Source organism: Eulemur rufifrons, chromosome 3 (assembly GCF_041146395.1).
Source record: "Eulemur rufifrons isolate Redbay chromosome 3, OSU_ERuf_1, whole genome shotgun sequence".
Classification (NCBI taxonomy): Eukaryota; Metazoa; Chordata; class Mammalia; order Primates; family Lemuridae; genus Eulemur; species Eulemur rufifrons.
Window position 1 is genome coordinate 17,737,675 of NC_090985.1, and position 18,925 is coordinate 17,756,599.

General features: G+C 42.8%; 1 protein-coding gene across 4 annotated transcripts in view; it reads right to left on the minus strand.

Annotated features, from left to right (window-relative positions):
* PCSK6 (proprotein convertase subtilisin/kexin type 6) overlaps window positions 1-18,925 on the minus strand; it is a 159,209-nt gene that overhangs the window by 83,014 nt on the left and 57,270 nt on the right. For all 4 annotated transcript variants that reach the window (XM_069466679.1, XM_069466678.1, XM_069466677.1 and 1 more), the window contains exons 3-6: window positions 16,560-16,670; window positions 15,884-16,027; window positions 14,252-14,328; window positions 12,143-12,231 (exon numbers count right to left, since the gene is read on the minus strand). In XM_069466679.1, the coding sequence (XP_069322780.1) occupies window positions 12,143-12,231; window positions 14,252-14,328; window positions 15,884-16,027; window positions 16,560-16,670 (421 nt within the window). The remainder of the gene's footprint in view (window positions 1-12,142; window positions 12,232-14,251; window positions 14,329-15,883; window positions 16,028-16,559; window positions 16,671-18,925) is intronic.

Genomic DNA, 18,925 nt, shown 5'->3' on the forward strand with positions numbered 1-18,925 from the left:
ATCTCTCCCCAGAGCACAAAACCTTAGAAATAAAATTTAAAAGAAAAGGAAAAGAACAAATCTGTAACAGCCCTGGAAAATAAGATCAGCACAGATGAGATGTTCTGAGGAACTGCAGAAGACACAGCAAGCAGATGGGAGCAACCAGCAGGAGGAGCCAGCGCCCTGGCGGGAGAAGACTTATGCTGAGATGGGACCGATTCTTGAGACCCCAAACCCAGCTGTGCAAGGACAAGAGGGACCCTAAGCAGGCATCAGTGTGAGGAGCCATTTATCCAGAAGTTAACGCAGTCAGACAGGGCACCTAGGCCACAGAGCCAGGACAGTGCCCTGGGAATAGGGAGTCCACCCACCATCCTCCCAGAAGAAATGCTACCCAGCAACAGGTCCCTCCCCCTCCAACATCACAGAAAGACCCCTGCCATAAGACCAGATCACCACCCCCAGCCCTGTGAGCACAAACATGAGTGGACAACCAAGAAGCAGCAAATATTTGAGGAAAACCAGTATCAAGAAAGAGAAGTGCCCAATTAAAATGCAACATAAACGAAAACCACATGAACCCAAGGAGATAGAGCTAACAGAAAAAATGGAAAAAATCTTCAAATAAGTAAGCCAAACACCACAGAAAAAAATTGTGACAACACCTCCACCTATGGCAGCAAAGACCGAGTAGGGAGCCTAGACCTTACCCTTGAGGGGATGTAACAAGGTGCCCCAACCTCCCTGCCAGGTCATGTCAGAAAACACTAAGTAGGAAGCAGGGCTTTTATCACCACCAGACAAACAAGAAGCCCACCCCCATGGTGTCAGTGAATACCACATGGTGAGCCGGGTCTTCCACCCACACCCAGCAGTAAAAAGGTATCCCTCCTCCTCCTCCCTGGAGTTGTATCAAGAGGCCTGGTGGAGAGTTGGGATGTTCACCACTGTCCACAGTAATGAGGTAACCTCCACTGTGGTGTCATTGGAGGCATACAGGGAGCTGGATCTCCTGTCCCTGCGCAGCACTGACAAGAAGCCTTCCCACCCTCAGGTATCAGCAGAGAGTGAATGGGGAAAGTGACCACATATCTAAACCTAGCAATAATGAAACGGTGCTCCCTTTCCCTGCTGTAGCAGTGCCAGATTGAGCCAGCTGACACAGAAGGCTTAAATAAGATCTAGAGTCTCACACCATCATACAAAAATACACAGGTTTGAAATGAAGATCACACGTCATACCAAGAACAACTAGGAAGATCTCAAATGCATGAAGAAAAGACAATTGACTGCTAAGAACACTGAGGTAACAGAGATGTTAGAATGATTTGACAGAAAGATTTCATTTATTTATGTTTTTCTTTCATTTATCTTTTTAAAAATTTATTTCTTTTAATTTTTGATTTTTATGGATACATAATAGTTGTACGTAACAATTAAAAAACAGAAAACAAAAGATAAAATGGTAGACTTAAACCCTAATATATCAATAATTGCATAAATATAAATGGTTTAAATACAGTAATTAAAAGACAGAAATTGGCAAGGTGAATTTAAAAACATGGCCCCAAACTATGCTGTCTACAAGAAACTCAATTCAATTATAACAACAGAGGAAGCTTTAAAGTAAAAAGATGGGAAAAGATATACAATGCAACCATTAATCAAAGGAAAGCAGGAGTAGTTATATTAATGTCAGATAAAGTAGACATCAGAGAAAAAAAATTTACCAGTGACAAGGAGAGACCCCTTATTAGCAACACTGGATACCAAAGACCATGGGATAATATTTTAAAAATTGTGAGTGAAAATTATTTTGAACTTAAAATCAAATCTCACCCAAATTTGTAGGGAGAAAAATAAAGACATTTTTAGACTTCTAAGACTCAGAAAGTTTACTATCCATATAAACATTCACATATATATTCATATATAGCAAGCACTCAAAAATATCTTTCGAAAGAATAAATGATTTTATAGATGAGAAAATCTAGTGAAATAAAACAATCAAAATAACAGAAAGATACAAAATAAAAGAAACAACGGTGGCCAAAAAAGTCAGTCAGTCTTTATAGTTAAGCTCACAAAATTGTAGATGTATAATGTAAAACTGTTAAAAATAATATGAAGTTAAAATCCTGGATGATCCCAATTTGGGGAAGTGATGAGGGAGAAGAGAAGATGGCAAAGAGAAGTGGAGCTATGGTAAGGTTCTCGTTTTGCTTGGGAGACGGGGATACCACTGATTAGAAATATAAATTGAAATATATGTTTCAGGGTAATAGATGAACAGAATTAGAATATAAAAATTTCAAGCCATTAGAATGAAAGAAAACAAAGAAGAGAGAAGAATCTACATCTACCTAGGAAAAGGCAGGTAAGGTTATATATAGAAAACATATATAATACATATGTATATATTATATGTAATATATGTATACAACATATTACATATATCATATGTATATATGTATCATATTACATATGTATTTATATGCATATATAATATGTATTATATAGGAAAGCAAAATACAATAACAGAAATAAATCTAAATATATCTGAAATAAGCATGTGTGAATATTACAAATTCCTTCTTTAAAGACTTTTTAGTTGTGTTAAAAATAAATAAATCCAGATACATGCTGCTTTCAAAACCAAGGTTAGAAATAAGGGAATAAAAAATATATGAGGAAAGTGATGACAAAATAATTTAGCTAATTTTATCAGCCTACTACAGGTGTGATATATCAGCCAAAGTATAATTAAAAGCAAAAAATCCGAGAATGAGACAAAGAGAGAATTTTTATATTTATTAAAGCTTCATTATACCAAGAAGAGATATCTTTATGCACCTTGTAACATAGCTGTACATCAAACACTGAAAGAAATTGACAACTCCATAATCATCACGGAGCCCAACATCCCTTCTCAGAGATAGATCAGGGAGACAAAAAATAAGAAAGACTCGAGAACTTCTGTATGAACTCGATCAAACACACAGGTAACAAGAGCAGATGCCTACAGACACCAGGCAGGTGGAATAATTAATGGCTGAAGTGTGCAGGTCTGTTAAGAACATGCGGGGATGGGTGAATTGCCCTTTGACTTAGGAGCAGCCACTATGCAGCTTTGGCTAACTGTTGCCATGAAGGAACGAGGGCCCCCCATGGCCAGAGCTTCTAGTTTTTCTAGAGAAATCCCAAATCTGTATTTTTACATAAAATCTCTTGACTTATAAATATTTTCTCAAGCTTTTAAAAATATATCGTGTAGGTCAAGCAAAACAAGCCTGCAGGCCAAAGGCAGCCTGTGGGCCACCAGCTGCGACCTCTAACCTCATATAGATTTTGTACTCTATACGCATAGAATAAAAACACTCTTCAAATTCCCACTGGAATATTTACAAAGTAGAACATGCATTAGGCCACAAAAGAATTCTCCGCAAATTCCAAAAGGCAGAAATACCATAGAACAGTTTGTGAACCCAATGCAATAAAGTAAAAAATTTGCAACAAAAGGAGCACCAAAAAAATGTATTTATCCAGTTGAAAAATTTTGTAAATCACATCTAAAAAAAAAAAAAAATCCTCCTGGGTTAAAGAGAAAATCAAAGCTGAAATTTAAAATTATTCAGAAATAAATAGCAATAAGAGCACTCACTATATAATTAAACCAGTAATAGAAAAGGAAAACATATAAAAATTTATTTCTATATTAGAACACATAAAAGCCTGAAAATAAAGAACTAAATAAACATTCAAGGAGCAAGAAAACAAAAACAAAAATTAAAAAGCTGAAGGAATTAATAAACAAGGAAAAGTAGAAATTTACGACATAGAAAATAAAGGAACTCAATCAAAAACCTAGTTCTCAGGAAAAAAAAAATCTGTTTTATAGGAAACAGCAATTTTTCATTTATCAAGGGAAAAAGAAGCAGTATCACAAATAAGATTAAAAACAATTATAACTATAAATATGAAGATTTATTTTTTTTGAGATGGGGTCTTGCTATGTTGCCTGGACTAGAGTGCAGTGTCATCGTCACAGCTCACTGCAACCTCAGACTCCTGGGCTCAAGTGATCCTCCTGCCTCAGCCTCCCGAGCTGCTGGTACTACAGGCACCTACCACCATGCCTGGCTACTTTTAAATTTTTTTTTTTTTTTTTTTTTTCTCTAGAGACCAGGTCTTGCTCTTGCTCAGGCTGGTCTTGAACTTCCGGCCTCAAGCAATCTTCTCACCTTGGCTTCCCAAAATGCTAGGATTACAGGCCTGAGTCATCACACCTGGCTGAGAATACGTTTTTAAATTGCATGAATATGGCCAGGCACAGTGCTACATGCCTGTGGTCCCAGCTATTCGGGAGGCTGAGTTAGGAGAACCACTTGAGACCAGCCTGGGCAACATAGCAAGACCATGTCTCTAAAAAAAAATTATGAGAATATGATATTAAGTTTATGGCAAATACTTGAAAATCTGGAAAAATGGATGATTTTCTAGGGAAATTTAATTACCAAAATTTTCACAAGAAGAAACAGAAGACCTGAATAGATCTAGTCCTTTAAAGACTCATTATATCCAATCAGCTCTACTAACGCTTCAAAAATCAGGCAATGCCCACAATATATAAACTGGTTCACACCACAGTAAAAGAGAGAAAGTTTCCTAACTTATTCTACAAGACCAGCATAACTCTCCTACTCAAACTGGAGAGAAGCATCACAAAACACAGAAACCATAAGTCAATCTGTCTTATAAATAAAGATGCAGGCTGGATGTGATGGCTCACGCCTGTAATCTGAGCACTTTAGGAGGCTGAGGCTGGAGGCTCACTTGGGACCAGCCTGGGCAATAGCAAGACCTTGTCTCTACAAAAAAAAAAAAACAACAACCCTAAAAAAAGTAGCTAAGCACCTGTAGTCCCAGCTACTCAGGAGCAGGAGGCTGAGGCAGGAGGACTGCTTGAACTCAGGAGTTTGAGGTTGCAATGAGCTATGATGATGCCACTGTACTCTAGCTTGGGCCACAGAGCAAGATCTTTGTCACAAAAAAAGAAAAAAGAAAAAAAAGATGCAAAACCATATGTAAAATATCAACAATTGAATTGCAGCAATTGAACAATACTCATGATCAAATAGAACTTACTCCAAGAATGAAAAAAAGAAAATCTATTAATGTAATTTACTACTTTAAACAGATTAAACAATAAAGTTGAAAAAATGATATAATCATCTCAATAGATGCTTTAAAAAAAGAGCTTGTAAAAAATTCAACATCCATTCCTAATCAAATTTCTTAGAAATCTAGGAATACAATAAAATTTCCTTAACTTGATAAAGAGTAACTACAGGAAACCGATAAAAGATATCTACAAATGGTATAAAACTAGAAGCATTCCTGTATAAAACAGCAGAACCTATAAACCACCACTATTCAATATTCATCAGTAGACCCTTAAGGCAAGAAAAAGAAATAAGGAGTTATTAATATTAAATAGATAAAACCACCATTATATTTATAGATATCTATTATTTACATCTATCTAGAAGAGCAAAGAGAATCAAGGGAAAAACAATAGCATCAATAGAGTTCAGTAAGGTGGCCAGAACTAAAAACCAACACACAAAAAATCAGTAGCTTTCCTATATCCATTTCAATAATGACCAATTAGAAATATAATTTTTTTAAAAACCAACCTAGATATAAACCTAACAGGAAGCACATAAGATCGATATGGAGAAAGTGATAAAACTTTTTTAAATGATGCAAAAGAAGACCTGAATGAATAAAAACATACCATGCTCCTGGGTGGGAAGACTCAATACTGTATAGATGTCAATTCTCCCCCAATTAATCTATAATTTCCATGCAATTCCAATCAAAATCCCAACAGGATTTTTTATGGAACTTGACAAGCAGATTCTCAAGTTCATCTGAAAGAGAAAATGTGCAAGAATAGCCAAGAAGTTTTTGAAAAAGAACCGTAAGAGAAAATTTGTCCTATCATTTATCAAAAAACAAAAACCAAAGATAAAAATTCTCTTAAAGTATAATAATTAAAAGTGTGGGACTTTTAGGGCTTATGAAGAAATAGACCACTGAAATCTAAGGGAGGACCCAGTGTCCATATGGGAATCTAGGATATGACAAGGGCAGCATTGGGAGATGACTGAATATTGATTTGGGGGGAATGAAGCTATCTCTCTCTTTCACACTATTCACAGAAATAAATTTCACATGGATTAAAAAGATAAACAGAAAAGACAAAACCATAAGCGTTTTAAGACAAGCTATTTTTTTAAAACTAAATTTTTAGAGGAAATACAGGAAAATAGGTTTATTATCTTGGGCTTTTCTAAGAAAGATCCCAAGCCCATGAGTCATAAAAGGAAGCTGAACAAATTTTAAACAGATTTTTATTGAAATATTTCACATAGAAAAAGGGCACAAACCATCAATGTACACCTTGACAACTTAAAATAAAATGAAAATTTCTCTACAGTGAAAGACATCAGGGACTTCCAGTTAACATGCAAGTGTACCCTCTCTCCTCTCTGAAAACAAGAGATTAACATGTGCCCCTGTTGGGTTCCTGAGAGTGCATCATTTCTCCCCAAGGCAGGCGATGCATCTGAGGGCAATATGACTGGGGACACTGGTGGCCGGAGGGGTTTGTTTTTAAAGATATAATTTGGACAGTTCCACTACTTCTTTCATTTGATTTAATTATTTTTATGTGTTAAAACTTATATATGAAATGTGAAGTTTTACTAAAAAAGTTGGTAAAAAAAAAAATTATCCAATTTATATAAATATGTAATCAAATTTTTAGGATCCCATCTGGGGTGATTTTAAACTATGTCCACACAGTTTTTGACACTTTTCGATTCAAAAGGTATAGCCAAATTTGTTTCCCCTTGAGTGTATGTTAGACTTAATGATCCATTTCTAATGAATAGATGGCTGAAGAGATGGTGTGTGACTTCTGAGACTACTAGGTCATAAAAGACATTGCTGGTTCCTCCTTGTTTTCTCTCTTGAATCACCTGTAATGAGAGAAGCTAGCTATCACGTTACGGGGACACTCGAGCAACCCATGGAAAGGTCAGGCCTCCTGCCAACAGCCAGCAAAGAACGGAGGACTCCAGCCAACAGCCAGGCAAGTAGCCCTTCTTGGAAGTGGATCCTCCAGCTTCGGTCAAGCCCCTCCTGCAGCCAACAGCCAACAGTTTGACTATAACTTTATGAATGACCCTGAGCCAGAACCATTCAGCTAAAGCACTATCTGTTCCGGATAACAAATGTTTGTTGTTTTAAGCAGCTACATTATGGAATGACTATCATACCACCATAGATAACTAATACACAATTTAATTGATAAAGAAATACAAACCACAAGCTTTAGTTTCGACAATGGCAGAGTAGCTCATATCAGACACACTCTTCTACAGCTAATAATTATAAACTCTGGACAAAATATTTATTTAGAAAAACCCAATTTTTTAAGAGCATTGGAGAGCAAGCAGAAGAAGTCAGTGACAGGCAGGGCATTCAATTTTTGAAAGAAGGGAACCATAGTGGGTACCATCCAAGTTTACAGGACTTTTCCTCTGAGGAAACACCTCATTTCTCTTAGTGGACAGAGGCTAGAACTTAATCAGGAACACGTGATTGTATTCTCCTGCGGAGTCAGGGGATGGCGTTTGGGACTGCCAGAGCAGCTAGAAATTGAGAGGAGGAATCTCAGGAAGGAGACAGCTACCAAGGAGAACATAGAAACACGCCCTCAACCACTTGGTTGACCTCTGAACTACACATAGGCGACACTCTAAGAAATCCAGTAGGAAAACAACAGCTGAAAGGCTGAATAAGCTGAGCAGATGTTTCAGCGGCTGCCCACTGCAGGGAAGACAATTTGGAGTTTGAGTCTTGCTAAGTTAGAGGTCTTGGTGAACATTTCAGGATTTCCACAGAAATACCAAAAGGGTTATGGTCTAAGAGTAAAGATTTCGTGCCTGGGCTAAGGGATTTTTCCTGAGGCTATGGGCAAATCAGAAAGTGACCAACCATAAAAAAAATGAATAATCGAGTCTCCACCAGTTCAAATTTGTCTGCTAGAACAAAACTCAAGAATATTCAGACAAAGACAATAGAATCCAGAGTCTCCACAATGTAACATAACAAAGTCTACTGAACAATAAAAATTACTAGATGTGCAAAGGAACAGGAATATAGGACCCATTGCACAGAGAAAAGTCAATCATTAGAAACATACCCACAAATGGCCTAGGTATAGGAATTAGTACAAAAGACTTAAAGTAACTCTTACAAACTTGTTAAGGAGTCTAAAATAAAAGATAAATACTATGGGTGAAGAGATGGGGACTCTCAGGAGAGATCTGAAAACAATAAAAATCACCAAATGGAAATAAATCACAGACAGAAAAGTACAATATCTGAAATTTTAAAAATTCATTGGAAAGAATTAAGAACAGACTGGACATAACAAAAGAATGCATTAGTGAACCTGAAGTGCAATAGAAATCATCTGATTTGAAGCACACAGAGAAAAAAAGACTTCAAAAAACAAACAGCTCAATAACCTGTGAGGTGTATCAAGCAGTCTAACAACTATAACTGCTGCCCAAAAAGGAAAAAGAATATGGAATTGAAAAATGTTTGAAGGAATAATGACAAAAATATTTCCAAATGTGATTTAAAAAGAACTACCCCCTAAAAAGCACAGCAAACCCCAAGCTGGAATTAATATGAAGAAAACTACACAAAAGGACATTACAGTCACAGGCAAAGCACATATAGAAAAAAAATTATAAAAGCAGCCAGAGGAACAAATCACATTACATAAAGGGGAATGACAATAAGAATGACAACTGAGTCATCATCTGAAACAACTGATGCCACTAGACAATAGAATAACATCTTCAAAGTGTTGAAAGAAAAACATGTCAAGTCAGAAAGCCATGGTCAGTAAAATTTCTTTTAAAAATGAAGATGAAGTAAAGATTCTTTCAGATAAAATCCAAGAGAATTTCTCACCACCACACCTGAACCTCAAGAAATACTAAAAGAAATTCTCCAGGCTGAAGAACAACGGAAGCAAGATGGAAATCTGAAGCTAGGGAAAGTAAGGAAGAAGACTGGGAATGGTACATATGCAGGTAAGTGTATTTCTTTTCATAAGTGTTTTAAAGTCAGCCAAACGTTTAAAGCAAGAATAAATAGCAATGTACTGTGGATTTATAACTTATGAAGCAAAATATACAAAAACAATAGCACAAAAGATGAGAGTGAGTGTGAACTAAAACAACCTGTTTCAGATTTATACATTATACATGTAGTAGTATACTATTAATTCTAGATAGATTGGGATAAGTCAGGATATACATTATAATCTCTTGAGTGCCAAATAAAAAAAAAACAATATAAAAAGGTATACCACTAGGGTCAGCATCTCAGAGGAATTCCCTGCTATGTGCCAGCACATTTAGAGAGAGAGGCTATGTTAGGGGCACCCAAAGGTTGCTACACCCAGAGGTAGGCTTGGAGGGAGAGGCAGGAGGAAGGGGTGGCTGCCTGCATGGAAAGAATGAAGCTGTGTACAGCAGCTTTGGAGCCATTGGCTGTCACAGCATCCTTGGGTCAAGGCGAGTCTCAACCCCACACCTGCCTTCCCGTACAGCCCACTTCAGGTCCCCTGTCTCTATGTGGCATGCTCATGCCCAGCTCCGTGCTGCAGACCCCATTGTTTGCTTGGCAGTCCGACATGCAGTCAAATCCTCCCTCATCAAGCTCAAGCCATGCTCTTGTGCGTCTGCTCTCACTAAGAGCTTGCCCTGCTGCTCCTGTGGTTCCCTGTCTGCCCCCCTCATTTCAGCACGTGGGCCTGTACTGTCTTCTGTATTGGTTCCCTCCAAAGACCTGCTGAGCTCCCACCTAGAGGCCCCAAACTGTGTCTGTCACCTCCTTCTTCTCCCCTTCAATGGTTGGCCCCGTATCATACATGCAGCACATGCCCAACGATATTCAATGCATTAATTAAAACATATTCCTGTTCCAAAGCCCAGCAAGTAGAGGCACTCTCTCCAGATTTTGGAAACTTGTACAATTCTACAATGAGTGTAGAGCTACCTAATGATAACAAACTGTATTTACTATGTACCTTCTCTGGGAGGATCTTTATGTACGTTACTGCAACTGACTCCTCCCCTCAACCCACGATATAGGTGTTACCTACCTGCGTGATCCCCGAGAGTCTGCTAAACCAGCACTTCTCAAATTGTCCTTTGTAGACAAATCCTCTAGGGATCTTGTTATAATGCCGATTCTGACTCAGTAGGTTTGGGATGGGGGGTTTTACATTTTTAACACCTCCCAGAGGATGTCAGTGCTGCCAGTCTAGGGACTTTCAGGAGCAAGGCTCACACAACCAACCCCAAAGGTGGGGTCAACCCCCTCACTCAAAGCAACACAGATCATTTTTATTCTCCCTCTGAGAGTTTCAGCAAGAGGGCTGGCGGAGCTCAGCGACTACCTGCAGAGTCACCCTGGGCCCAGGGTTTCACACATGGCATCTGACTTCATCATCATAACACACCTGGGGAGGCAGCTGCAGCGTTGCCATGTTTCCCCGTAGGTGAAGAAACCTTGGTTCAGCGAGGTTATGTAAGTTGTCTACGGACACACAGTCAGTGAGAGGTGGCAGGGGAACTGGAACCCAGGTGAGCCTGACTCCACGGCTCATGAAGGGACTTCTCAGGGGTCTTCACTCATTATCAGAGGCTCCAAGGAGAACGTATATATCTCAACATACAAGAACTATCCACAAAGGAGTGAGGCCAGTTGATAGAGTCTTCTGATTTATTCGCAGAACATGCCCTTGGGGGCTAATTCTGTCATAGAATGACAAGTTTCAGCCACCTCAAAGATTTCCAAGGGAAAAGGTAGGCAGAGAGTCTTAATCAAGTAAAAGCTGAGGACCCTCTTTTTGACATTCAAGAATTTCCCTAAGGACTGGTGATCCAGGGAACCCCCGGTCCAACCTCCCCACTTTATGCTGCTTGTAAGTGGAGCTGCAGGGCTGCAGTTGCCCTCATGAAGGCTCAGTGGCAGGGATGGCAGTGGCCTGGAAGGGTGGCTTCCCACCATGGCCATCTGAGTGAGCACAAGCACTTTCAAACCGAGAGAGAGCCAGAGAGGCCTCCAGGGTGAGGTCGGCATTCCCTGGGGGCTATCTGGCACCCCACCCTCTGCCCTCACCTGCTCATTTCCTGGTTCAGTGATGTGCGCCTAGCAGGGACTTCAGAATACTTGGGGACTGAGCTGTCACGGTGCCAGGCTCCAGTAGAGAACAGAAAGACATGTGACTCTACTACAGAGTGCCATGCTGGCAAGGGCAGCTTGACTCACCAGCGTGCGAAGCTAAATAACAAAGCCAGACACACCCGGGGTCAGGCACTGCTCCTAAATCACTGGAAGAGTTGACTCCGGTGAACAAGACAGGGGTGCAGCAGGATTCAGGGAGCACTTCACGGAACAGAGTGAGCATGAGTGGCCGTAAGTCACAAGGGGCTGAGCCAAAGGGAGAGGTGGAGGAGGCGCGGCTGGGAGTGGTTCAAGCCCAAGCATTCACAGGGAAGACAGGGCGTGTCTGCGGGATACTCACTATGACAAATGTCCTCTGGCTAAGGCCAAGGACAGGGACAGAAGTAAGCCAGCAGGCTTACATGGGAGTTGGGACCTAGGAAAGTCCTTCGTCCCAGGTAAAGACTGTAACTGTGTCTGGGAAGTGACAGGGAGCTCCTGAAGGACTGTGAGCCGGGGACCCCACACAGCCCATCAGGAGGGGTGGTCTGGGTGCCGGCAGGAAGTCAGCAGCCAGGCTAGCAGGACCAGAGGAGAGCAAGGGGGCAATTCTGTCATAGACGGGCCCTGTGATGGATTTTCAGGTAAAACCCTGAGCAATTCCTCTGTCTCAGGGCCCCAGTCACTGTGTGCCGGCTGCCTGGGCCATGGCACAGATGGCATGGCTGCCTCCAGCCCAGGGGCCTGACACAGCCAAGGCCAAAGGACAGAGGCTGCTGAGACCAGCAGAAGGGAGCTCTCCAGCCCCCCACCCCAGCCCCACAGCCCCCAGGCTTACCTCCTATTTTTGCATTGTATGCGATGCCCACGATGCAGTAAGAGTTGTTTGCTGAAGCGGCAACTTCTCCCGCACAACGAGTACCATGTCTGAAGCAAAGGAAAAAATGAAGTTAGGACCCAGCCCAGCAAGCTCTGGTGAATTCAGTGCATTGCTCAGTTCTCGTGCAACAAGACAGTCAGCTGTCCTGAGACTGAAGCATGACATTAAAGCCCATTTCTGAGTGTCCTCTGAGGGGGAGCATCCACTTGGGCTTGGCACAGCCCTTCCTGCTGCCCTGCAAACGGCAAGCGCTTGCTCACGGGTTGTCTCTGCCAGGATGCCTCCCTGACCCCCAAGCTGGAGTCAGGACGCCTGTGGCCCTGCACCTTCCTCCTCGCAGCACTTGTGGTTGGCACACTGCCACTGCTGTGTACAGGTGGGGGCCGGGGTGGCTCAGCCCTGTGTCTCCCACGACCAGAAACAGATTGCTCAGCAAGCACAGGTGTGGCATCAACACTTGCCTGACCAGCAGGATGGAAGAAAGAACAAACAGGTACTCTGTGTCTCATGTCTCATCCCTGTGCGTCCACAACACCACGCTCACCCGAGACAGCACCCCCTTCACGTCTACTGCTACTGAAGCGGGAACGGAGGGAGAACGCTGTAAACTGAACACTCAGCAGCAGCTGGGGGACTATGAGGGAATTACCGGAAAAACAAATTGCTTTCTTCAGTGATGACCCCAATCTCCGATGTACCAAATTGAGTCAATTCCTCTGGCAGGGACCAAAATATTGGCAACTTTAAACAGCACATCTTTGAGAGGAGTCCAGAGGGGATGCGAATCATTGATTCAAATTTAAAGTCGCCTTTAGAAATAGTGCCACAGTCTGTGTGCTAGACCTTTGGAGGGAGTCACCCGTTGTTCCCTGGAGCTGGCGGCCAGGGCTGCTCGCCGGTCATGGAGCTCCATGGCTCATGACAGGAGTCAGTCCCGCCCTTCAAGGGTCACTGCATGGTATCTGGATCATTCCTCCCTGCCTCTCTGATATGTGGCCATGATCAGGCTCCTCTGCCCCAGGCGTCCTCACTGCTGGCCGGGAAGGGCACCTTGGGACGTGCGAGGCTACAGCCTCTGCAGCCCCAGGGAGCTCTGCAGCCTGTTGTGTTGAACTCATGGGGCCAAGCCTCCCTGCACAGCACCGTGTGGGCACCGGCATGCAAACCTCAGAATCGAATCAAACACAAGCTAAAATACTGCAGTGGGAGGACGCACCTTGGCAAGTGTCTTGTCGACAGCAGGGAAGAAAAAATGGGCTTTTGTTATTTTCCTCTAAATATGTTAGGAAGAATGGTAAGAGCTCGGGCCATGGGACAAGCAGGTATAGCAAACAAACGCCCAGGAGCAACCCCAGGGCTGGCATTTACACTGCACAAGTCACCTGATCTCTCTGGACCCTGATGCCTACACTTGCAAAATGATGGTGACACAACAACCACCCCCCCATCAATTCCTGAGCACCTGCTGTATGCATTCTTCACACATCAGCTTACTGACCCCTCTGGCAACTCTGCAAGGTAGGGGGCGTCATTGCCATGGAGAAGCAAGCCTCTGAGACACTTAAGACATGAGTCTCGACCATGCACAAAGCCACACAGTCAGTAAGGGGGAGGACTGGGATTTGAACCCGGATGTGCCCAGCATCACTCTTGCCCCCTCATGTCCCTTCCACCTCTCTCATAAGGTCACAGACAGAGTCACAGAAGCATGTGACCTGTGTGCTCAAATAGACCAAACTGCTGTCTTAACACAATTGGTCATGGGAACCACCATACTTAAGGGTTATTCTCTGAAAATATTCCAAGAAGTTTGGAAATAGGAACACTGTCAAACATCCATTTCTAGCCGAACAGCAGTGGCTGAATGCACAGGAGCTGCCTCGTGCCTGAAGAGCTGTGCCTGGCGCGGCTTGTGACTCCAAGATAAGCACCCCCAGCGCCCGGGCAGGGGAAGAAGTGCTGACAGCCTGTCACCTCTCCAGATCCCTTGTGTGGACATTTAACTGCAACTCTGCAGGAAGAGGAGAGGAGAGGAGAAGCGAGGGAAGAAGAGACAAGGCAACGTACTTATTTTCATTGCTGGCATCATATCGTGGAGATGGGTCATAATCGTTTCCATTGACATCATAGCTTGCAAAGGAATCCTAAGAAATTAAATCTTGGTGAGTGAAAAGCAATGACGCAGCATATTACAGCCCTGTTTTAAATTGTTTTTATGCCCTATTGGAAAATAGAGAAAACCACACAGAGGGTTTCTCTCTTACTGTAACTATCGTCTTAAACATTTTTTTCTTGAAATATACCTAACATGAAATTTACCATCTTAACCATTCTTAAGTGTCCAGTTCAGTAGCATTAAGCACATTCACTGTTGTGCAAGCATCACCACCATCATCTCCAGAACTCTTTTCATCTTGCAAAACTGAAACTCTGTATCTATTAAACAGTAACTCCCCATTCCTTTCTCCCAGCCCCTGGCAACCACCACTCCACTTTTTTTCTACTAATTTGACTACTCTAAGTACTTCATGTAAGTGGAATCAGTATTTGTCCTTTTGTGACTGCCTTACTTCACTTAGCATAATGTCCTTAAAATTCATCCATGTTGTCGCATGTCTCAGAATTCCTTTAATTTTATATTTTTAACAGGGATATTTTTGTTTACATACTTATAAATAATAATATTTACATAATTTTGTACCCTCCTTTTAAAACATATGATAGGTTGGGTGTGGTGGCCCATGCCTATAATCCTGGCACTTTGGGAGACCGAGGCAGGAGGATCGCTTGAGGTCAGGAGTTCGAGACGAGCCTCAGCAAGAGTGAGACCCTGTCTCTACTAAATACAGAAAGAAATTAGCCAGACAACTAAAAATAGAAAAAATTGGCCGAGCATGGTGGTGCACGCCTATAGTCCCAGCTACTTGGGAGGCTGAGGCAGGAGGATCACTTGAGCCCAGGAGTTTGAGTTTGCAGTGAGCTAGGCTGATGCCACGGCATTCCAGTGAGACTCTGTCTCAAAAAAAAAAAAAAAAAAAAAAAAATGATAAAAGCTTTCCAGTGTTGTTGATGTAGTCTTCAAAACTCATTTCTAAGGGCTGCATAATTATATACTAAATGGATTCAATACAGTTTACTTAACCACAGTTAGCACACAGGTTTCCAGAGTATTTACTGCATTTATCATATTTACTATATGCCAAGCTCTCTTCTTTACATTTATGAACGAATTAATCCTTACAGTAACTCTAGGAGCTAGCAATCTTCCTATTAACCCCATTTTACAGTTGGCAACACTGAAGCACAGAGAAGTTAAGCACTTTGCCCAGAGGTCTCGGAGCTAGTAAGTCGCAGAGCCAGGATAGGAACCCAAGGGTCTGGATCCAGGGCCCATGTTTTAACCCTGTAACTGCTCATATCTCCACACATGTTTCTTAGTTCTTAGGCTCCATTCCTAGAAGTATATGTCACTCCTCAAACATGTGGCCGAATCCCTCCACAAAACCCCTCTCCCTGGCACCAGGACAGTAGCAGGTAGCAGGATGTTCGTTTCCCCAAACTTCCCAGCATGGTTTTCTTTATTTCCTAATCTAATGGGGCTGGGAGGGATATAGCACCTTACTGTTTTTCAAACTGGTATTTATTTAATGACTAGCACAGTTGAATATCTTTGCATGTCAGTTCCAAGGCTTGACTTACATAATTTGGGGCCAGGTCGGGGTGATTCCGCTCTATGCCATCATCGAGGATGGTGACCACCACGTTTTTCCCCGTGTAGCCCCTCTTCCAGGCTGCCTGCACATTCATTTCTGATCTGCAGCGACTGTTCTTGTCACCACAATGCTGTACAGAAGACACAAAGCCCCCCCCCAACACGGACACTCCTGACACAGAATGGACATTCTGTGCACACCCGCAGGGAGGCACTTATGATTGCAAATAAATAAGAAGGAAATGTGTGGTCTTGTCTCATACAGTGAAGATCCTCTTTCCCCCACCCCGATCTGGATGAGTAAATGTGGAGGGCTCCCCTGGCTTTTTCTGCACCTGCAAACTGTCTATCATCGTCTCGGGGCATCATCTGTCTTCAGGGACTCTGTCCAGGGCTGGTCATCACTGTTGAGTTACTCCTATAGGCTGCATCAAATCGCTTCCCTACTCAAAGAGCTCCCCCTGGACTTTCACATAATTTCAGAAAAAATTTCACAAGAAAGCGCGTGCTGTACAGTCTTGAAGTAGGAGTTTTACACACTCAAGGTGAAATGCGTCTGTCTGGAGCTGTCCCACAAATTTAGCTTCATTGGGGGAAATTAATACGTTTCAGACAAGTGGTGCTGCAAATGCCCTGGGGCAGAGAGAGGCCCGTCCTACTCACCAGGTACCACATGTTGGACCAAATGGGGTCGTTGAAATAAAGAGCCTGCGGGTCACTTCGCACCTGCCTCTTCACCCTGCGTTTCACTTCTTGTTGTTGCAGCCATTTCACCTGCCAGGAAGAAAGGCAGTTACTGTGCATTTTAAAATAATTTCCTGATTTTGTGTAGCCTCTCTGTAGATGCTATCAGTCTCCTTTTGCATGAATATCTGTGTCATGGTAGATGTTTAGATGATAAGTTCTAAGGGGATATTTTCACTTCAAAGTGATTACATTTGAAAAATAAGAACTTATTTGTGTATATGTGTGTGTAGAGGGGGAAACAACACCTCTGATAGATTTTGAAGTCATTCTATTAAAAAAAAAACAAAAACAAAAAAACGGGAAGAAAGAAAGACCTTGTGAAGTTGCGGATAAATTGGTGACCCTTGTTCCAAAAAATAAAAAGGGAATACAGTAAGAAGGAACAGATGAGTGAGGAAACTGATTGGTCAAATTGTTATTAGAAGTTGCTTGACAGGACATGAATAAGTCAATTATGACAAGCCACATACTGAAATTTTTCACAGCCACTAGAAACATGGTACCAAAATATGCACAGAGAAAAATCTAGAAAGGGATATAGCAAAATATTAATAGCAGCAATTCCTAGATGATGACATTATTGCTAATTTAAAATTTTAAAATTACTTTCAGCGTTTAAAAATTTCTTTCATTCAGCCTGATTTGCTTTCATGATGAAGGCGGAAGAGTTTGAGAGGTAGCGTGACTGACATTTAAGAGCCAGGATCCAGGAGCCAGGCTGCTGGATTGCAAGCGCTGCCCTACTCTCGTCCGCTGTGGGACCCAGAGCGGGCAGTCGGCAGGCCTCACTTGCAGAGTGGGAGATCCGGGTTGTCTTGAGGGTTAGCACATGAACCAGCGTGTATAAAGCGCTAACCAGTACCCGGCACACAGCTGTTCTGACCGTCCCGTGTGTGCATTCTTGTAAAGCTGGAAAAACTTTTTCATTTTTAAAGGATCTTGAGGAAGAGAATCCCCGGGCCCTGAGTGAAAACGTTTTCTTTGGTCTTGCTGCAGGGGCTGCACCTGATCCAGTAATGCTCCAAGCTGGGGTTCAGCCTGGCGCTGGGGCCTGAGATGCGCAGGATGAGGATGAGTACCCAGTCCCTGCTCTTAAGGAGTCTCTTGCTATAGTCGGTGGCTCCCAGCAAGCAAAGAGTGTGATGTGATCTCCAAACAGGGCAGGCTGCCTGGAGGAGGTGGCATGGGAGGGAGAAGAGGAAGGGAAGGAATGTGGTAGGAGAAGCAGGAGGAGAGGGGAGGGAGCCCAGGGTGATCCTAGGCTGGTGATTCCAGGCAGTCCTGGCAGCTAGAATGGCTGTCACTGTGAGGAGCTGCCTGAGGCTCAGCAGACAGGCAACCCCGGGCTGGGGAGAAGATTTCCCTTCCTTCTCCCTCAGCCTTGATTTCTCCACAATGTCCCGAGGGAGGAGAGCTGAACACCCATCCCCAAGCACAGCCTCACATGGAGGGGTAGGGATCGACCTCAAAGGCATCCTTGGTGTACAAGACAAAACGCTCAGAGAGAAGTATTATAGCCTGCCCCACCACCAATGTGATTTGTCTATGAAACACCAGTAGAAACACTGCAAAGAGCTCAAAATCAATGCTGGTTCAGACACTTCAAAAAGCCTCAGCACCGAGCCCTAGATATTTATAACAGCCACTGATAGATACTTCTATGGAAAATAAAACGATAAAATGAGATATTTTGTTCATAACACTCGCTGATGGCATTTTGAAACTTCCCCATATATCACCACCTGAACTAGAAAGCTTTTACCTGGTATAAAATACTGCAGGCAATATTTCATAATCTGTTAAACACCCTATTATAAAATACACTGGTATGTAGATCCCGCAGAGCTTCAGGTTCCTAGGATGTCTCCATCCCTCTTGCCAGGCTGAGCCCTGCTTGTGCTAAAGGGCTCCAGACTCACTACTTGACCTAATAATGTTCACAGGCCCCTTTTGACTGCTGGGCCCACCAGGCCATGCTCCCAGTAGGAGAAGGAGGCAAACTCTGCTCTTCCAAGCCCAAGTGGACGCTTCCCCCAAATCAGTTAGGTCATGTGGGAAAGCATGTTGCCAGATGTCATGAAAAGTTCCCTAGCAGGATAAGAGTCCGGACATCCTGGCCCCCGACTGTTACTGGGCTCTGGGTAAGACCCCGCATTAGCACACAGTTCTGAGGGTGGGCTGGGAAAACACAGGGTCCACAGCACAGTCCGGGCTCTCCCTGTGGTGTGGTCTCAGGAGCAGCCCTGTCCCCGCCAACAGGCCTGCTCATTGCAAGTCTGACA